This window comes from Syngnathoides biaculeatus, chromosome 19, assembly GCF_019802595.1.
Source record: "Syngnathoides biaculeatus isolate LvHL_M chromosome 19, ASM1980259v1, whole genome shotgun sequence".
Classification (NCBI taxonomy): Eukaryota; Metazoa; Chordata; class Actinopteri; order Syngnathiformes; family Syngnathidae; genus Syngnathoides; species Syngnathoides biaculeatus.
The window spans coordinates 13,829,571-13,846,394 of NC_084658.1; the positions used below are offsets into that span (position 1 = coordinate 13,829,571).

The 16,824-nt window shown below is 42.2% G+C and overlaps 2 protein-coding genes and 1 long non-coding RNA gene across 6 annotated transcripts; 1 reads left to right on the top strand and 2 right to left on the bottom strand.

The window, feature by feature from the left end:
* The first annotated feature begins 76 nt into the window (after window positions 1-76).
* Window positions 77-14,526, top strand: mcmdc2 (minichromosome maintenance domain containing 2). 2 transcript variants are annotated; one of them, XM_061805007.1, is made up of 15 exons: window positions 77-357; window positions 415-545; window positions 634-690; window positions 1,002-1,197; window positions 1,353-1,475; window positions 1,585-1,686; window positions 3,076-3,204; window positions 4,027-4,267; window positions 4,815-5,020; window positions 5,170-5,336; window positions 5,404-5,583; window positions 5,658-5,797; window positions 6,681-6,790; window positions 6,865-7,070; window positions 14,388-14,526. In XM_061805007.1, the coding sequence occupies exons 1-14, from the start codon at window positions 261-263 to the stop codon at window positions 7,032-7,034; spliced, it is 2,049 nt and encodes a 682-aa protein (XP_061660991.1). In that variant the 5' UTR covers window positions 77-260; the 3' UTR covers window positions 7,035-7,070; window positions 14,388-14,526. The 2 variants fall into 2 exon arrangements, with proteins under 2 accessions (XP_061660991.1, XP_061660993.1); XM_061805009.1 differs by lacking the exon at window positions 14,388-14,526 and having other exon boundaries at window positions 1,353-1,402; window positions 1,581-1,686.
* On the bottom strand, window positions 7,082-11,827 carry LOC133492593 (uncharacterized). Its single transcript, XR_009792697.1, has 7 exons — window positions 11,681-11,827; window positions 9,005-9,082; window positions 8,767-8,799; window positions 8,069-8,110; window positions 7,791-7,833; window positions 7,522-7,566; window positions 7,082-7,305 (listed from the first exon to the last, which is right to left on the bottom strand). It is a non-coding gene; the product is annotated as an uncharacterized LOC133492593 (long non-coding RNA).
* On the bottom strand, window positions 13,197-16,742 carry LOC133492592 (transcription factor 24-like). 3 transcript variants are annotated; one of them, XM_061805018.1, is made up of 3 exons: window positions 16,002-16,742; window positions 14,295-14,681; window positions 13,197-13,616 (listed from the first exon to the last, which is right to left on the bottom strand). In XM_061805018.1, exons 2-3 carry the CDS (start codon window positions 14,670-14,672, stop codon window positions 13,503-13,505), a joined length of 492 nt encoding a protein of 163 aa, XP_061661002.1. In that variant the 5' UTR covers window positions 14,673-14,681; window positions 16,002-16,742; the 3' UTR covers window positions 13,197-13,502. The 3 variants fall into 3 exon arrangements, with proteins under 3 accessions (XP_061661002.1, XP_061661001.1, XP_061661003.1); XM_061805017.1 differs by having other exon boundaries at window positions 14,295-14,722; XM_061805019.1 differs by lacking the exon at window positions 16,002-16,742 and adding an exon at window positions 14,768-14,809.
* Window positions 16,743-16,824: the final 82 nt, after the last annotated feature.

Sequence of the window (16,824 nt, forward strand, 5' to 3'; positions counted from 1 at the left end):
ATGCGAGTGAATTAGCCAAAATAGTTAATGTTGTGGCTAATATGTTGAGCAGTTTAGAAGTTAACCAAAATAATCGCTCTTTGTGTCTTAATGTGTAAATAGGAATATAATATATTGTACTGTATTTGGTTTTCGGTGGCCGTTTTTAATGACGTCACTTCAAGTCTTCCCGCCGCTGATTTGGTTGCCATGGAAATCAGGTTTTCACCGGCGCTGGTTAGCCAAATAAAGTTAGCGTTGACTTGTTACCAAATAAAAAAATGACTAACATATTCCCCTTAAAAAAGTCCGTCCTTTCTTATCTTATCGCGAGTGGTGGCCTTGGGAAGCTTGCCGACGACTGCAAATCTTTTAAGGGTAAATGAAACTTCGAATTTTGATTCGTAGACCGAGCTTGACCCTTTTGAATCCTAGACCCCCAACACAACGAGGCCGTGTACCGCATCTGTATCAGCGTGAATCCCTCTGACGTGATTGAGGTGGACCCGGAGCTGGGGAACTGCATATTACACGACCCCTTACGAGCCACAGCCTTGTTTCAGTCTGTCAGGGAGCCGCCGAAATGAATAAAAGTTGGAACCCACTGACACCGTAGCATTCTCACTGGTTAGCCCGGATTATTCCTCCTTCCAGGTTTGCTTCACAGCTATGAAGAAACTGGCAGTTGAGAAAATACATACAGAGTGTCAGGTAGTGTAAAAAAAATAAATAAATAAAAGTACATTAACGCATTTAATATAAGTGTAATGTTTTGTGTGCGTGTGTATTTTTCCATGGTGGGGGGGGGGCTTTACCTGCTACAAGAGGCATTAGCTACCAGCTAGCTCACAAGCTAACAAGTTTGGGCAGAGTTTTTAAAAAAAAAACTAACTGGCAATTGCACCAAATAACTACCGATGCGAACAAAGACACCGAAGGTCTTATATAGATGATTATTAATATAGCCAATAAATTGGCTGATAAGTATACGTTGTAACAAGTTGTTATCTGGTTCTGTTGAGGTGAACGTCATTTTGAAGCTGACCCACCTGCCCCCGTTTCCCGAGTACACCTTGGACCTGGCCAGTTTCCCTCGCACGCGTCACAACATGAGGCCTGTCGTCATGGAGGGCCTGGTCATCGCGACCACGAGGGTCACCAAGTACACCCGGGGGGCCAGGTTCCTCTGCAGTAATCCCCACTGTCCCTTCTCCTCAGGTAAGGGGTTCAGATGATGCCTGGTGGAAAACCTACGGCTTGTGGGTCATCTCCAGTCCGTGGGAGCCTGTGATCCAGCTTGCTGTGCGATTGTAAAAAAAAAAAAAAAAACATGTTGTGGCTGATGTAATTTTTACGGTGCTTGCTTGTTTTAGGATTCCACACCATCCGAGTTCACGTCCCCGGAGCCACGGAGTCGACGACGGTGAGAAATGACTTCACCTGCATGGCCTGCACCTCACCTCTCAAAGAAGACATTAAGTTCAGAGTGTTGGGAGGTGAACGAGAGCCCCAAAAGCGTGTTTGCAGCTGCTTAAAAAACAGCAACCAGTCAGATAAATTTAAATTACTTGATAAAATCTGCTCGTGTGTGTCTTTCCAAGTTAGACAAGCAGCTGGTGGAATTGATCCATGTTGACGCGCTCAACGTCCTCCGTACCTGCCAACAAAGATCACTCAGATATCAGTCAGTTACTCTGTTCCTCAGAGGTAGGTGGACGCCGTATATATATATAAATACAAGCCATTCATCCTTTCTTAATGAGACAAACGAGCAAAACGGACATCCGTATGCCACTATTCTATTGTGTACACAGAAATATCTTTACAAGGCCTCGTAGTTGGCCACCGAGGTAACTTTTCGCTTATATTCTAGTGCAGAGGTGTCAAACTCATTTTTGTCGCGGGCCACATTGTAGTTACATTTTCCCTCAGAGGCCCGTTATGACTGAAACCATATTTTCTCGCCTTGTCATATTTACACGTGAAATTTATAAACTCGTTTTGAATCCGAGATCAAGTGCATTGGGATTTTTCCTAACATTGTTCATATTTGGTCACACAAAAATGCTTATAATATCTCGTTATCATTTATGATGTGTGACAATTACAAATTTTGGTTACAGATTTTCACAAGAATCATGGAAGTTGATGTGGATGATTTGCCTCCGCGGGACACATAAAATCATGCGGCCGGGCTGGATCTGGCCCCCGGGCCTTGAGTTTGACACCCGTGTTCTAGGGCAATTAAACTACAGTATAAGTTCCCAAGCTGCAAGTCTAGTGTATAAACCACTGTACCACTAAAAGTACCCAAAAAGTGGATTCCTACCATAATTTTCCTGAAAAACAGATGTTGCAGAAGCGTACTAGATTAAAAAAAAAAAAAAGAAAAGACAAATAACCAGAAAAAGGCTCGTAATTGATGTCATACTTGTAGGTAAAAATTGTTGCGGGATTAAAACACAATTTTGGAGGTTCCACTTTACAGTCATGTCATTGTTTCACGGGGGAACAGTAAATCAAATCACTGCTCATGAGTTGTGGTGGCTCAGCTTTCATTTGTGAGGCAAAGACATGCCCTAATTTAACAGCCAAACATTTACACGGCTCTTATTTGTTTGTAAAAAGCGCACCCACATCCATTATGTTCACTCCCAACGCTGAATAATGCGATTTTAATTTGTGCTATTTGCACACAGTCACGTCAGTGGAGTGCGCTCATTAATATTGTCCAGCTTTTGCTAAATGAGACACGCTACGGAACGCAAACTTCGCAGGGGGGGGGGGGTTCAAATAAATAAATGTCTGTGGCTGGCTCGGAGGGGTATTAAGTGTTTCTGTCCCTGCTCGTAAGGCTGTCCAACAGCTACCCCTGGAGGGTTTAACAAAACTCAGCGGCAGGGATTAACATATTCTGCAATGGAATACACCGGCTTCCCGTTACTAACATGTTAATAAGCGCTCATTACGACTCCCGCACAGCCGAATCTTTGTTTCTAACGGGGCCTCACGCTTGTTTGTCTTGGCAGTAGCTGGTCGGGGGCATGAGAGTTTCTTTATTCCCTTTGGGGGCGATTGCTTTGTTTCCCGCCACAGATGAGCTGTGCAACGCGATGAGCATCGGTCAGCTCTACAGGGTGATCGGCGTACCCGCGCATGTGCACTGGTCGAGCAACGTCACCTGGAGCGTGGAAGCCAACGGCGTCCAACCGTGGGAGCCAGAGTGTAAGGAATAACCGTCGTTGAAATAGCCACAGGAAACAGAGAAGGTTTACGTACAACGTTCTACGGACAAATATCGACAATTGAACAAGCAGTTATCATCTGATTTGTGCAACTGGCACCGCCCCGACCGCAGACATCTTGTTTCTTTCACAGCAGAGTGAAGATGGTGCTCTGCTTTTTTATCCTCACACTAAAACAAAGGATTATGTCAGGCTATATTTACAGAGAATACATATATACATACATATTTTTTGTTTGTATCCCAGGTTTCCTGGACTTACATTAAATGTGATTATTTCTGGCAACTCAAAACATTTGATTTAGCTGTAGGACCACCCATTCATCCATCCATCCATTTTCTTACCCGCTTATCCTCACAAGGGTCGCAGGGAGTGCTGGAGCCTATCCCAGCTGTCAACAAGCACCCTGAACTGGTTGCCAGCCAATCACAGGGCACATAGAGACAAATGATCGCACTCACAATCACACCTAGGGGCAGTTTATAGTGTCCATTTAATGTTGCATGTTTTTGGGATGCGGGAGGAAACCAGAGTGCCCACCCGGAGAAAACCCACACTGGCACGGAGAGAACATGCTAACTCCACACAGGCAGGGCCGGATCGAACCCGGGTCCTCAGAACGGTGGGGCCAACGCTTTACCAGCTGATCCACCTGCGATAGGAATTTTTTTTTTGAAGTTTCTGGGCTTTGTCGTTTTGCAACAACAGCTGGCATAGGCTCCAGCACTCCCTGCGACCCTTGTGAGCATAAGCGGCAAAAGAAAATGGATGGATGGACATTAACTTGAATTTGTACTTGCAGATCCGCACAAAATTAGTGGCAAGTTCAAGGAGCTGTTTAAGGCTACTCGAGATTCTCCTTGGAAGTTCTCCGCCACGGTCACTCACTGCTTCGGTCTGGACGTGGCTCCACCAGGCCTCTTCAACACCTTGAAGCTAAGCTTGTTGCTCAGCTTGGTGCAAACCGGAGCGGACGGAAGAAAAAATTCAGTATTCAACTTGGATCTTTTGGTGACAACAGATGACAAACTCATATTGGACAGGTAGAATTGCTGGAATGACTGCATTTCCTCCCGATCGTGACAATCTATAATGATGACAATCTTCATTGTGTTTATTCTTATTCTTTATTATTAATACATAGCAACTTTGAAGTTTATTGAAGAAAATGTGACACTGAAAAATGATGATTTCAGACTTTGACTCTCCCAATTGAAGTTTACTGTCTTACTAAACAAAACAGTTACGTTTATTTAAAATAACCACATGACTTAGCCTTGAATGTTCACCGGTTTATTGCTTGGATGCAAAATGGCATAGATGGGCTAAGCAACGGATTTTTTTTTTTTTTTTTTAAACAAAAATGGTCCTACAATACATGTAGATAGATATTATCTTTTGGAAACAAAAAAGTACTGCTTCTCACTGAACAGTAGTGACTATCTCCATGTACTGTACAGGATTGTATTATGCTGCCCCCCAGTGGCCAAGGCGAGCAATTATTTAGATTCTATTTTTGTTGTTACCTAATTTGAGTCACAGGAATGAATTAAAGTCAGAAATCAAGGCACCACTGCACTCATTTGGCAGGTTGATGGCATACGGCTTGAGCTTGGCACGTCGCGGGGTACGGCATTCGGCTACGGGGGAAATGTTTGCATCCCTGTCCCGGGACGAGCACGGGGCAGGCACTGCCAACATCCACGCCGGCTCCGCCTTGCTGGCTGCCGGCGGCGTTTGCCTGCTGGGCGATCTGAGCGCCTTCGCAAAGGACAAGCTGGATGCCATTCAATCAGGTAGACCAAAGTTCAAAATGATAGGGGGGGGGGTGATAAAATGTTAACACAATCATGTTACAAAGACATCTGAAGGCTGTATTGAAATTGGGGGGAGGAGGAGGAATGCGGTATCTCTTCCTTGTAATTCACGTTACCACTTTTTCCAGCTCTGGATAGTCGCACGGTATCAGTCTTCATCCCCGGGAAGAAATACGGCGAGGATGTCGACCAGCAGCTCTGCTTCCCGGTCTCGTGCAGCTTCTGGGCCCTCACAGATTCCACTCACGCTTCAAGGCGGTCCGGGAGGGCGTGTGATACCGCGCTGGGAGCAGCGGTAAGTGTCCCTGCGGCGACGTGACGGACTACATAGGAATTCAGAGTCGCAAATTCTTCATGGGCAGGAAATGGGTGCGATACCCCCTCAGCTGGCAGACAGCTTTGGCCTGGTGGTTCAGTGCACGGATCACGCTGGGAAGCAGGCAGCCGTCGCACAGACCGTCCACACCCTCCAGCAGGTGGTGCAACCCGGTCTACACCTCTATCCCACTTTGGCAGACTTCTCCAGCCAAGACTACAAGGACGTGAGGAAACGTGATCGAGTCCATCAGCGGGTTGTTGATCTGATTTTTTTTCCCCCCTCCTTCTGTGCTCACAGCTGCTGTCCTACGCACAAAGCCTGCAAGTGGACCTCAGTGCCGGCGCGCAGCTGATGATCCACGGCTACTACATGGCCAGTCGCACAGTCCGCTCCCTACGCCATAGTATCAAGATGTCCATGGCTTCCATTAAATTGCTGTAAGCAGGAGCCAACTGGGAATAATTTCGGCAAATTCCTTTGCCCGAGTACGAGTCTTGAAATTTATCTGAAATGGATGATTCAAACTACCCTATCCAATATGGGAGCAAAATTCCTTGACTTTTTCCCAAGTCTTGTTACGGTAGACATTTCCACCCACTTTCATGTCGATGGAAGAAACTTGAAAAAGTGCAAACTTTCCATTGGCTACTACGAATGTTTTGGTGGTTTATGTTCAAGACCCCTACAGACTTTACAAATATTTTCAGCACACCACACTAACCAAATATTGCCCAGTGATTTAATAGTTTTGACTTTTTTTTTTTTTTAATTTCCAGCAAGACAAAGACCCTTTTTTGAGAATCTTAAATCATGAAAGTGCCATTTTAGTTTTAAAAACTTTTAAAAGTACTTTTTTTCCAGTGAATCATGCCCCTCGCCCCCCCAAAAAAATAACAATAATAATTCTGGCATGTTGAGGCCCAATAAAAGGCAACAAAACTGAATTCCAAATACAACCTATATGGTAGTAAGTTTTGGATAAAACACTCCAAATTCTGCTGCATACCTGCCATATCTTTATAATCCACTTGGTGGCAGTTTTTGCTCGACCCCCCCCATTTACCAAGAGGGGTTGCGTCAGGAAGGCCATCCCGCGTTAAAACTGTGCCAAACAAATATGAGTGTTCATCTGAGATGACACATTTTGGCGACGCCTAATGGGACGAGCCCAAAGAAAGTGACATTTCTGTACCGTTAAAACAATAGAACATGTTTTGCAATCAGTTTTCTGTTTCACTTCATAGAATCCGGTCAGTCTTAGAACAAAAATATGCTAAGATGGTCTTTATGAGTGATTCTTTTCCTGTTTTTGTGTAACAGGATCTCCTTAGCGGAGGCCCACTGCAAATTAAGCCTGCGACAGCAAGTACTAGAGGAAGATGCTGTGATTGCGGTGCTCCTCTGCGAGAACTCGCTCACTCTCAAGCACGGTATGCTCCCAGAATTTATGATCACGGAGCGTTAATAGGAAATGAGAAAACTACACAGTCGCTTCTCCGTCCAGGAGCATCCGTGCTCGTTCTCCCGCCCGACGTCGTGTTTCCGAGCAACCCGGGAGATGCGGAGGGGCTCCTCAAGAGGGACCAAACCCTGAAGCAGCTCCACCAGGAAATCCTACGCTTCATCTGCACCTACGCGCCACGGGCAGACTCACATTTTGCGGAGGAGGAGTAAAGGAGAGTCTCGATAAATACACAGCAGTTCTGATAAGTAAGCACAAACCACAACTGATGTTTGATAAGTTTTTTTATTTCTCCAAATTACAGTTCAGGACAGCATTAGAGAGACGAACCTTGGATGCTTATTTGTCGATTAATTAGGGCAGCACATCTTATTAAAACGGAAGCCATCACTGAAGGATGCGCAGCAAATTTGATAATTTTTCTTACCGTCGACAAGACTGAGCGCGTCGTCCAATTTACCACCCGTCTATGCAGCCATTCATCTGTTAAAAAAAAAAAAAAAAAAGTCACATTAATACTCTTCAATCGCGTTTGTACATCGAGACATCTATTGATCGTCTTCCATCAAGCCAGCCAGTCAGTCGTCACAGTCTCACCACTCTATTGTCTGATGGGTAAACGGCGAAAATGTGAGCTCATCATTAGCGCTCGGGACAAGGCAGGTTAGTTAGTGCGGTACAGTTTGGAAATTGACTTACCAGAGACTGCCGAAGACCATAGATCACCCCTGTCTTGCTGCTTATCTGTGGTTACATAGAAGGGGGGGGAAGGACATCACGTACATATTAATTTACTGTATTGCATCACACGTCTGTCAAAATGTCTCCCGTCTTGCATCAAATAATTCAGTAGTCACAGTTTCACCACTTGTTTGTCTGATGGGTAAACGGCAAAAACGTGAGCTCATCATTAGCGCTCGGGACAAGACGGGTTGGTTAGTGCGGTATAGTTCGGACAGCTGACTTACCAGAGACTGTCCAAGACCATAGTTCACCCGTCTTGCTGCTTATCTGTGGTCACATAGAAGGGGGGGGGGGGAAGAAGGATATCATGTACATATTAATTTACTGTATTGCATCACACGTCTGTCAAAATGTCTCCCGTCTTGCTTGCATCAAATAATTCAGTTGTCACAGTTTCACCACTTGTTTGTCTGATGGGTAAACGGCAAAAACGTGAGCTCATCATTAGCGCTCGGGACAAGACGGGTTAGTTAGTGCGGTATAGTTTGGAAATTTGTCTTACCAGAGACGGCTGAAGACCATATTTCACCTCTGTCTTGCTTATCTGTGGTAACATGGGGAGGGGGGGAGGGGACATCACTTTTATATGAATTTACAGTAATGCGCTGGACGCCTGTCAAAATGTCTCCCGTCTTGCAGCAAATGATTCAGTTGTCACAGTCTCACCACTTGTTTGTCTGATGGGTAAACGGCGAAAACGTGAACTCATCATTTCATGCCGCAGAAGTGGCCGTGGCTCAAGGTTCTGCCAATAATAATTGTGCAAGACTCCTGACCAGATATTAAAATGTTATAAAAATCGGTTTTTACTTCATATATAAAATCCTTAAACACTAAAATATAATGGAAAAATATGTCAAGCGTGTATTTATATTGTTACCCTACCATTAAGCCACGTATTTTTTTTCTTTTAAAAAAATGTTATTTAAAAATCATTTTCTCTGGTGTTGAGATGTAACTCCATTATAATAATTTCCCTCCCAATTATTTTCTTTTGTGAATTTTGGCCATATACTCAATTTAAAAAGCCAATTAATCAATACAAAGCAATATCCTTAAAAATAGTGTTTTGTTCCTTGCTATTATCAGCAAAATATACAGTCAAACATCAATAATGTTTTTAAAAATGATTTTATTGCACTAGCAGATTGTAATTTGTGTAGGTATAAAAAAAAAACAAAAAAGTATCAGGAAAGTCACCTTCTCATCAGCGTTGAAGATCCCGTTTTTTTTCTATAGAAAACAAAGCCCACGTATGAAAATTCAGCATAACGCGAAGACTTAGCGTTAAGATGACAGTTTCTGCTCGCAAGCTGGTAGTTCAGCGAGACACAAATTCACCAAAGTGTTTGTCTGATGGGTAAACGGCAAAATGTTAAGTCATCATTACTCCAGCTGCGCTAGTGTCAAATGAATATTCTTAAAAAAAAAAACATACCTTTAAGATTGTGTGCGGGCTCCGTGGAAGAGAGTCCACTCTTTATCAGTTCCCCCAAATTTGTACGTCAACGCACCGCTGCAAATAAAAATTTAAAGACGAAAAAGTCAGAATTATGTCATCGGGCCCGTCCAAGTGAAATCCATTGATTAGCACAGGGTGTACAGACGGGCTAGGGAATACTGGTGACGGATCACCCAAAGGTCAAAGTGCACCACCCCGATGCAGCTTCAGAACCGCAAGTAGCGCGGCGCATCAGAGGCCGAGGGTTCAACAGCGGGTCACAACCTCTGCCACGACCCGGCGTCCTCGAGTCGCAAGGAACGGGTAAATTATGGCTGGGAGTCCACATCCCCTTTTGTCCAACTACAAATATAGACACTTTCACCCGTCTACGTGGATGATTAATAACTTCGCCTCATGGGAGCAGATGTAAAGCCAAAAGATGACAGCCTTCAAAAAGTCACAAATTGGAGCGAGAGTCAATCGCGTTGTGTTCAAGGGCACATCATTGACCTCGTGCGTGAAAGAAAATGTGTAGATGGATACTGTACTATTTTAATATTCAAAGAAATAGTGAAATAAAACAATTCATATACTTTAAAATAGTACTATCAGAATACTAAATTTAAAAATATTTTTTTTTATTATAATACATGGAGAAAAACAATTCAGTACCTGGTCTTGCTTTCCAATGGGCGAGGGGGAAAATACGCCAGTAAAACCCGATTTGAAGTTGACTGCGCAGGGCTAATTATGGTACCGTAAAACGATGGTAAAGTCAGAAAAACCTCTGACCTGAAAAACGAATGCCATTTCTTTATGAATGGATTTGAATGAAATTTTCAGTGAATAAAGCCCTATGAAAGTAAAACACACCCCAACCACTTCCATTTAAATCAAGCAAGAAACTAATTTAATTCTAATTTGAATAACATTTCAAACACACCCAGTTTTCTGGGCTTTTCTTGCCCAGTGAACACGGCCATTTCCTTTGCTTGATCCTTACCTGCCTATCAGTGTCACACAGTTCCTATATACAAAGTCTACTTCTTGGTCTTTCACAAATGACCTAAGTCCTCTGCATCCTCATCATAGGTCTGCCCCTCTTGCCAATACCCAATTCCGTACGTGCCGCCATTTCTCTTCAGCAGTTTTTCAATTCTGCCAAACGGTCTTTTGGTTTGTTTCTCCGTCAAACCAAATATGGAGGATCTGATAGCCCACAACCTTTCCATTCAGGATGTCTTTAAGTTTCTCAAGGACTGAGGGGTCAATGTCACTGAATTCAGCCTGTTGTGAAATATCCAATGACTTGGTGTTACATATTTTTAGCACACGATCCAGTTTATTCCTTTCCAGGGCTTTCTTTTTCTGCACTTCTTTGGAGAGTCGACTGGCTCTCTCTTTCTTCACCTCAACCCATTTCTTCCGTTTTTCCTGCCTTGTATCCTTCCCAATTTTATCCAGAGTTCTATTAACTTCTTCGGAGTTTCCAGTTCCAGGCTGTCAAGGAAATCCGCGACAGCGTTCTTCTGAGCTCGTATCCGAGATGACAGGAAGCACATTGCGGCATTCGGTGCACGATCGTTTGCCGCACTGAACCTGCTGCAGCGTCGACGTTGTGACATCGAGCGGACTCGGTTTCCTTGCGCAGCTGGTCAGTGACATCGATCCCAAAATACTTCTCATGCTGCTTCTGTAGAACCGCCACAGCCTTGGAAAGACGGGCCCCCATCATGGTAACAAACAGACCCTGATTCAGTGGATCTTCCTGCAGTTTCTGCACCAAGGGATCAGAGGCCTCCAATGCGTTGCCAAAAAAAGTCGGTCTTTGTCGTGAGTGTATCCATTGGGGCAGCACCGAAATTCCCGAGAACACCAACTACCTCCTTAACGATCCCAATGCCATCGACACGGCTAACGGGCGGGTCACTCTTTGTATCGGATTTGGCCATCCATGGCCCGGATAGTAATTTTCCAATAAAGTCCCTGAGCACAGGGATCACTATAATCAGCACGCAGACCAAGATACTACACCTTCCTCAAATAAATGGGGAAAAAAATTAAAAAATCACGGTGGAAGTGCAGCTGTGCACAAATGTGGAACATGATATGAAGTCTGTAACGAGGAATCAGTCCTCTCGGCAAATGAGCTGCATCCAGGTGCGACGTGAAGCTTTTTGGATCGACTTTTTTTTTTTTTTTTTTTTTTCATCCTAGCAGGAGTATGAAATCATCCATTGAGTTCTTTCAGTTCGTTTTTTTTTCTTTTTCAAAATAAATAAATTGACCGTCTTTTAAAACTAATTATGCTGAATCTTATTTGTGATGGTTTTTAGTAGGGCTGTCATAATATATATATATATATATATATATATATATATATATATATATTGGCCGGGTTCGCTGCGTCCTGTGTAGCATGTAGCTTGGCAGCTCGCATGGTGACCACGTGGGAGACGGACAAAGCCCGTTTTTGTTTTTAGTTTTTTTAAACCGCAGGTAGGGCACAGTATATGAAATATGTCATAATCACGAGTATGACATTGGGTTTTAAGTGGCGTATTTTCCCTCACCCATTGGGAAGCAAGACCATTAACTGAACTTTACTGTGAGCACAGCACGCCTAACCAATGTCACTGCTAATATTATAAAGCAATTAGTTTGACTCACCGTTGCACATAAATATGTCTCCGCCTGGTTATGGAATCGGCCAACCTTCTTGATGGTGCGATGGAGGAAAGAGCAACGTGGTACAGGCGTCTCACTGTCTCGTCGTCCGGTCCGAAAGGAGGAACTTCCGCTCTTGCGCAGTAGCGCTCACATAGCCGCGTGCTAATGTTAGCATCGTTTGTACGAACACATAAACATATTAGTGTGTTTACATCGCAATAGTTATTCATGGTAAAATCTAAAACTAGAAAGTAAAAAACGTTAAATAAGATAACATTATTCCAAAGTATTTTAATTATTTAAGAATATATATATATATATCTACACATCTATAAAATATTTTGTGAATGTCAACAGTCAAAATATGTAACTATAAAATGAATGTCTTAAGAAAAGCATAGTTTAATCGTTGAAAAAAGTATGGATTATAAAGTGATTTTTTTAACAACCATTCAAATTATTTTGAAACAATTACAAAGTGCAACTATTGAACAACCTAAAATGATATTTTCATGATTTAAAAATACGAAGAGAAAACTATCTACACCAGCATTCCAGTAGCAAGGACTTGCCTACGTAACGGCCATGTTGGTGGGGGCAACATTCCCATCAAATGAATTAAAAACGAGTCAACTCGTTACTTGATAATTTTTCATGAGGTTTACTTTTTTTTAATGAATACGAAATCTTGCACTATCAGTACAAAACATTCGTTCCCAGATTTTTCTTTCCGTGTGGGCAGTTATTCTCACTTCTCATTGTATGTGCAACCATATGCAGCACAATTTGCAGGGATTCTTCTTATTTTGCTTTTTTTTTTGTGTGTGTCGTCCACCAACCTGGAATGCCCCCCACCAACTTTGTTCTCACTATCTTTAACATTGTCACAGGCACGCAGCTTCAAGGGGAATATAAAATCTACCTATTGTTCATATCCATGGAGTCATATCTGTAGTGCACTGAGTTTTTTGTTTTTGTTTTTTGACACCATAATATTCAAACTGTGCATAATGTCACAGTGGGTTCTAATTATTTTCAGTAGATTTTAGGGATAAAACCTCTCTCTTGTTTTTGATGAAGACTCTGCAAGTTTTTTTTTTTATTGTCAGTGGAAAATGTTTGAGAACCACTAATTTAACTTATTACATCTAGATTTAGCGTGTATATTTCTATTACTAATATCATTTTGCACTCGTTGTGCTGATGAGAGTGTTATTTGTTACTATTAAAAAACGGCTACTATTTAAACGATTCACATTCTAATCGTTTTAAAAATATAGAGGTGAAACACATTATGAGTTGATACAATAAACGATGACCCCAAATATTCAGTTATTATTATTGCTCTTTACTTCTCTTAAATAGCCTTGATAGAGTATGCGGTCAAATATACTTACATCCTGTTCAAACAGTATATCTTTGAATTCACAAACATTGTTTTTCCAAGCATGCACGTGTTTAAAAAAAAAAAAAAAAAAAAAAACTAACATAGGAGGGAACATGAGACTGGGAGCCCCCCTATTGTCGACCCTCTGACAGACCACTTCACATGACACATGTTAAGTTATTCACACATGCATTTTAGCGCAAACGTCTCGAGCTGAAAGTGCACACGCCAAGCATGACGGGCTCGTTATTATTATAGCCAAAGATCACACCGAGGGTGGACGTGTATGGAGCCGCACAATGCAAACAAGACTCAAGACGACAACACTGAGGAAAAACACATCATATATTAATTTACACCGTCTCCCTGTATCGATATGTAGGAATAAACGTGTCCTTCAGCGCCGCTCATGCAAACGGCAACCGGTTGGATGCTTTACTTGGACGATGATGTTGATGATGACGACGGGCCTTGGTTCTCAGATTCTGGAGCATTGGTCAGGAAATGGCCGCTCGCTCCCACGTACAGTCTGGACCTCATCGGCCATTTCTGTTACGAGATATTGAAACAGGTTACGTTCGACGCGCTGGACGTTTGGCAAACACACGGAGTTACTGTATTGGGAGGGTAAAATAACCTCTAATAAAATGTGCGTGTTTTTAATCTATGAAAAACAAATCACAGATACAGTAATTCAATGAAAGCACTCCATATTCATACACTATAGAAATACAAATAAATGTGAAAAAAGATGTATGAAATAATAGGTTTGGTTTAGTTTGTTATACTCAATCAATCCTTATAAAAATCACTATTATGGAAGCAAATTATAAAAAGAAGTGCATGAAATAAATCGTTTCACTTTGTTTTTATTAGAATTTTTCCCCCCAATGTATATGTAAACACACATTTAAAAAGTAGCTAGAAGTATACACAATCTTCATCAAGTGTGAATTGATAGTTTATTTCAAACAAAATAATAAATGTAAAAAAAAAATAAAATAAAATATAAAGCTATACTGTTTATGGTTGCCTGGATGTGTTGTGTTCACGTTGAAAAAAATACTATGAATACAAAAATGACAATAAAAATAATCTAATATTGTATTTAATCTGAGAATTCACATATATATATTTTTAAATATCTTTAAAACTCAGCAAGAACAGTATTGTTAAAGCATAAAACAAATTGCTTATCTGATTCTTAGTACAGTATTGTTTACTGACCTTGACCGGGTGCAGGTATCCTTCCCCTTTGAGAGAGTGTAACGCCTCCGCGTGTCTTGTGCTCTCGCCTTCTTCGGCGCCTTCCTCTTGCAGAGTTCGAGTCAAGTGGGCAATGTACGTTGTGGCCAGAATCAGTACGTCCAGTTTGGACAGCTTGGTGTCGGGCGGCACCGACGGCAGTGTCCGTTGCAGCTCCAGGAAGGCGTTCCTCAGGGTCTGCACGCGGCTCCGCTCCCGCGCCGCGTTGGCCGCCGCCGGCCGACCTCTGCCGACGGCCTGCTGCGGCACCCGGCCCGCGGGACTGGAGCCCGGGCTGTCGTCCGTCGCCGTCACGGAGCAATTGCCGCCGTCCATTCGGTGCGTCTGCCTCCCGACCATCTTACTGACCTTAGAAGTTCAACGACGCGCGTCACAAACTGTTGAATTTACTGAATTGATAAGAAAACGTAGGAGTAAAAAAATATATACAAAACCTAAAAGCATGATGGTCAATTTCATTTCTGAACCGAAAACGAGGGGGGGCAAATTCAGAGTCCGTGACCTCGATGACTGAGAATCTACAAAGAGGCGGGGGTGGGCTGGGGTGTGCGTGTGAAATAACGCAGTTGGTATTTGTTCAATTGATGAAAGTTTAAAAAAAAAAAAAAAAAAAGAATAACAATCGTGTTGCATCAAAAATATTCCCATGGGTCAATTTGGCCAGTTAAAAAATGATAACCCATATTTAGTGGATCTTGCTCATTTTTCTGTAAAAAATATACACTAAAATATTGTTAATGCATAAAAAGACCACAAATTCTCAGATCAATTTGACCAATTGATATTTTTCATAAATTCACTCGTTTTTGTAGTTTAAATACAAGTGTGTTTTAATGGTGATAGTAGTATCAGGGGGTTTTGGTATGGTTGCTAAAATTGATTTTTCCTGAAATTAAACACTATTTCCCCGGGACAGCGACAATGTTTTTGGATCAATTTAACCCCATAGAACAAACCGTAACCATCAATAGTTTAAATCACTCTTTTCATAAAAAATGCTTACATTTACATTATGGAATCATAAAAACTAACACAAAATTATCTTTTCTGCTGTGGGTCATATAGACTAATCTTAATTTTATGCAGTCCCCGATATGACATGGGTCAATTTGACCCACAACATAAGCATTAAATAAAAACTTAATATCTGACTTACTTTAAAATGGGCTCCTGGCTGCATTAAGGGTGTGTGTTTGTCTGATATGACATCAATTTGACTCAAGAAAAATTCCACCTATTCATTTTTTTTTAACAATCTAACAGATTTGCAACACCACCGGACCCGCAATGAACCTCCATATGAAATAAGTACTTGTAACTATTCCAAACTTAAAATAGGCCCAGTGCTTACTAATATGAAATGTATAACCGAGACGTTTGGCTTTTATATGAAATAACCAGTTAATAAAACTTCAAAATGTGCTCACAGCACAAAACTGGCAGCGTGACTGGGGCAATACAAGATCCTGGAAATAAAATCGTCGCGCCAAGTAACAATTTTTAACAATTGTAAAGAGTTGAAAAAAAAATGGGGCAACACCTCTGACCTCTCTGTGGTACTGGATGGAGACGACATAACGTGGTTTCATTTGACCCATAACTCAAAAATTCCTGAATAGGGTTAAATGAAGTTTAAAAAAAGTAAACAGCACATCAAAAAAGACTTACCTGTAGTTCTCCAAGCAGGCGTCTTTAAAGACTGCATACCCCCTCGGAAAAAAGCGAGTGAATTTCCTCGGAATAGGGATGCTCTCTACCTGGTTCAAAAAAATAGTCTCTAGCGTATTTCCAGTGTGACCCCGACTACTTTTTCCCCTCTCTGCTTGTTTGTGTCCTGAGCAGAGCTCGGCTCCCCATCCCTTCTCCCCTCTCACTACTTTGGGCCGCAGTCCGCCTCTAATTGGCTGCCTTCGTAGACCTATCCGAAAATGACTTACTTATCCCCCCCCCCCCCCCTTGAAGTCAACAAGGGGATAAAAGGCGTGCCTGTCAAAAGGCTTCTTGAAGTAGACTATTAAAACAAGCTGAGGGGGTTGATATGCAAAAAAAAAAAAAAATTCTTGGACTAAAACGGAACAGGCCGCAATCAACAGTGAGGAAATGCACCAGAGACCCCTTAATGAACGACTCTCGGGAAGGCTTATTAATGAAAGGAATTACTCATATTAGGGCTGTCATGCAAAACCTTCGTGGAAGTCCCATTAAATCGCCTCAAACCATTTTTCATACGGTTTCCAAACTTTAATACAGCTGTGTCTGAGATAGAGAGGCGGGAGTTGGTGTTTTTGTAAGGACTGAGTAACACTATCCTTTGGGGCCACTCATTCGTTGGCTAAGTAGAGGAAGGTCAAGTAAGCTTATTTGCCTAATTACCTCATACACCTATCCAGCATTTAAACACATTGGATGCTTGTGTCACAATTTTTCATTTGTCATTGAAATAATACGGCAGTTTACGTATAAGGGGGGGGGGGCAACATGCTGTCAAAAA

What these genes read in the sequence shown, in the direction of transcription:
- mcmdc2 (XM_061805007.1), top strand. Translation starts at nt 261, where the DNA reads ATGACTAACATATTCCCCTTAAAAAAGTCCGTCCTTTCTTATCTTATC. An exon ending in AGTTACTCTGTTCCTCAGAG is followed by an intron (nt 1,687 to 3,075) that starts GTAGGTGGACGC and finishes TTCCCGCCACAG; the next exon opens with ATGAGCTGTGCAACGCGATG. An exon ending in GCTGGATGCCATTCAATCAG is followed by an intron (nt 5,021 to 5,169) that starts GTAGACCAAAGT and finishes CACTTTTTCCAG; the next exon opens with CTCTGGATAGTCGCACGGTA.
- LOC133492592 (XM_061805018.1), bottom strand. Translation starts at nt 14,672, where the DNA reads ATGGTCGGGAGGCAGACGCACCGAATGGACGGCGGCAATTGCTCCGTG. An exon ending in GATACCTGCACCCGGTCAAG is followed by an intron (nt 13,617 to 14,294) that starts GTCAGTAAACAA and finishes ATCTCGTAACAG; the next exon opens with AAATGGCCGATGAGGTCCAG.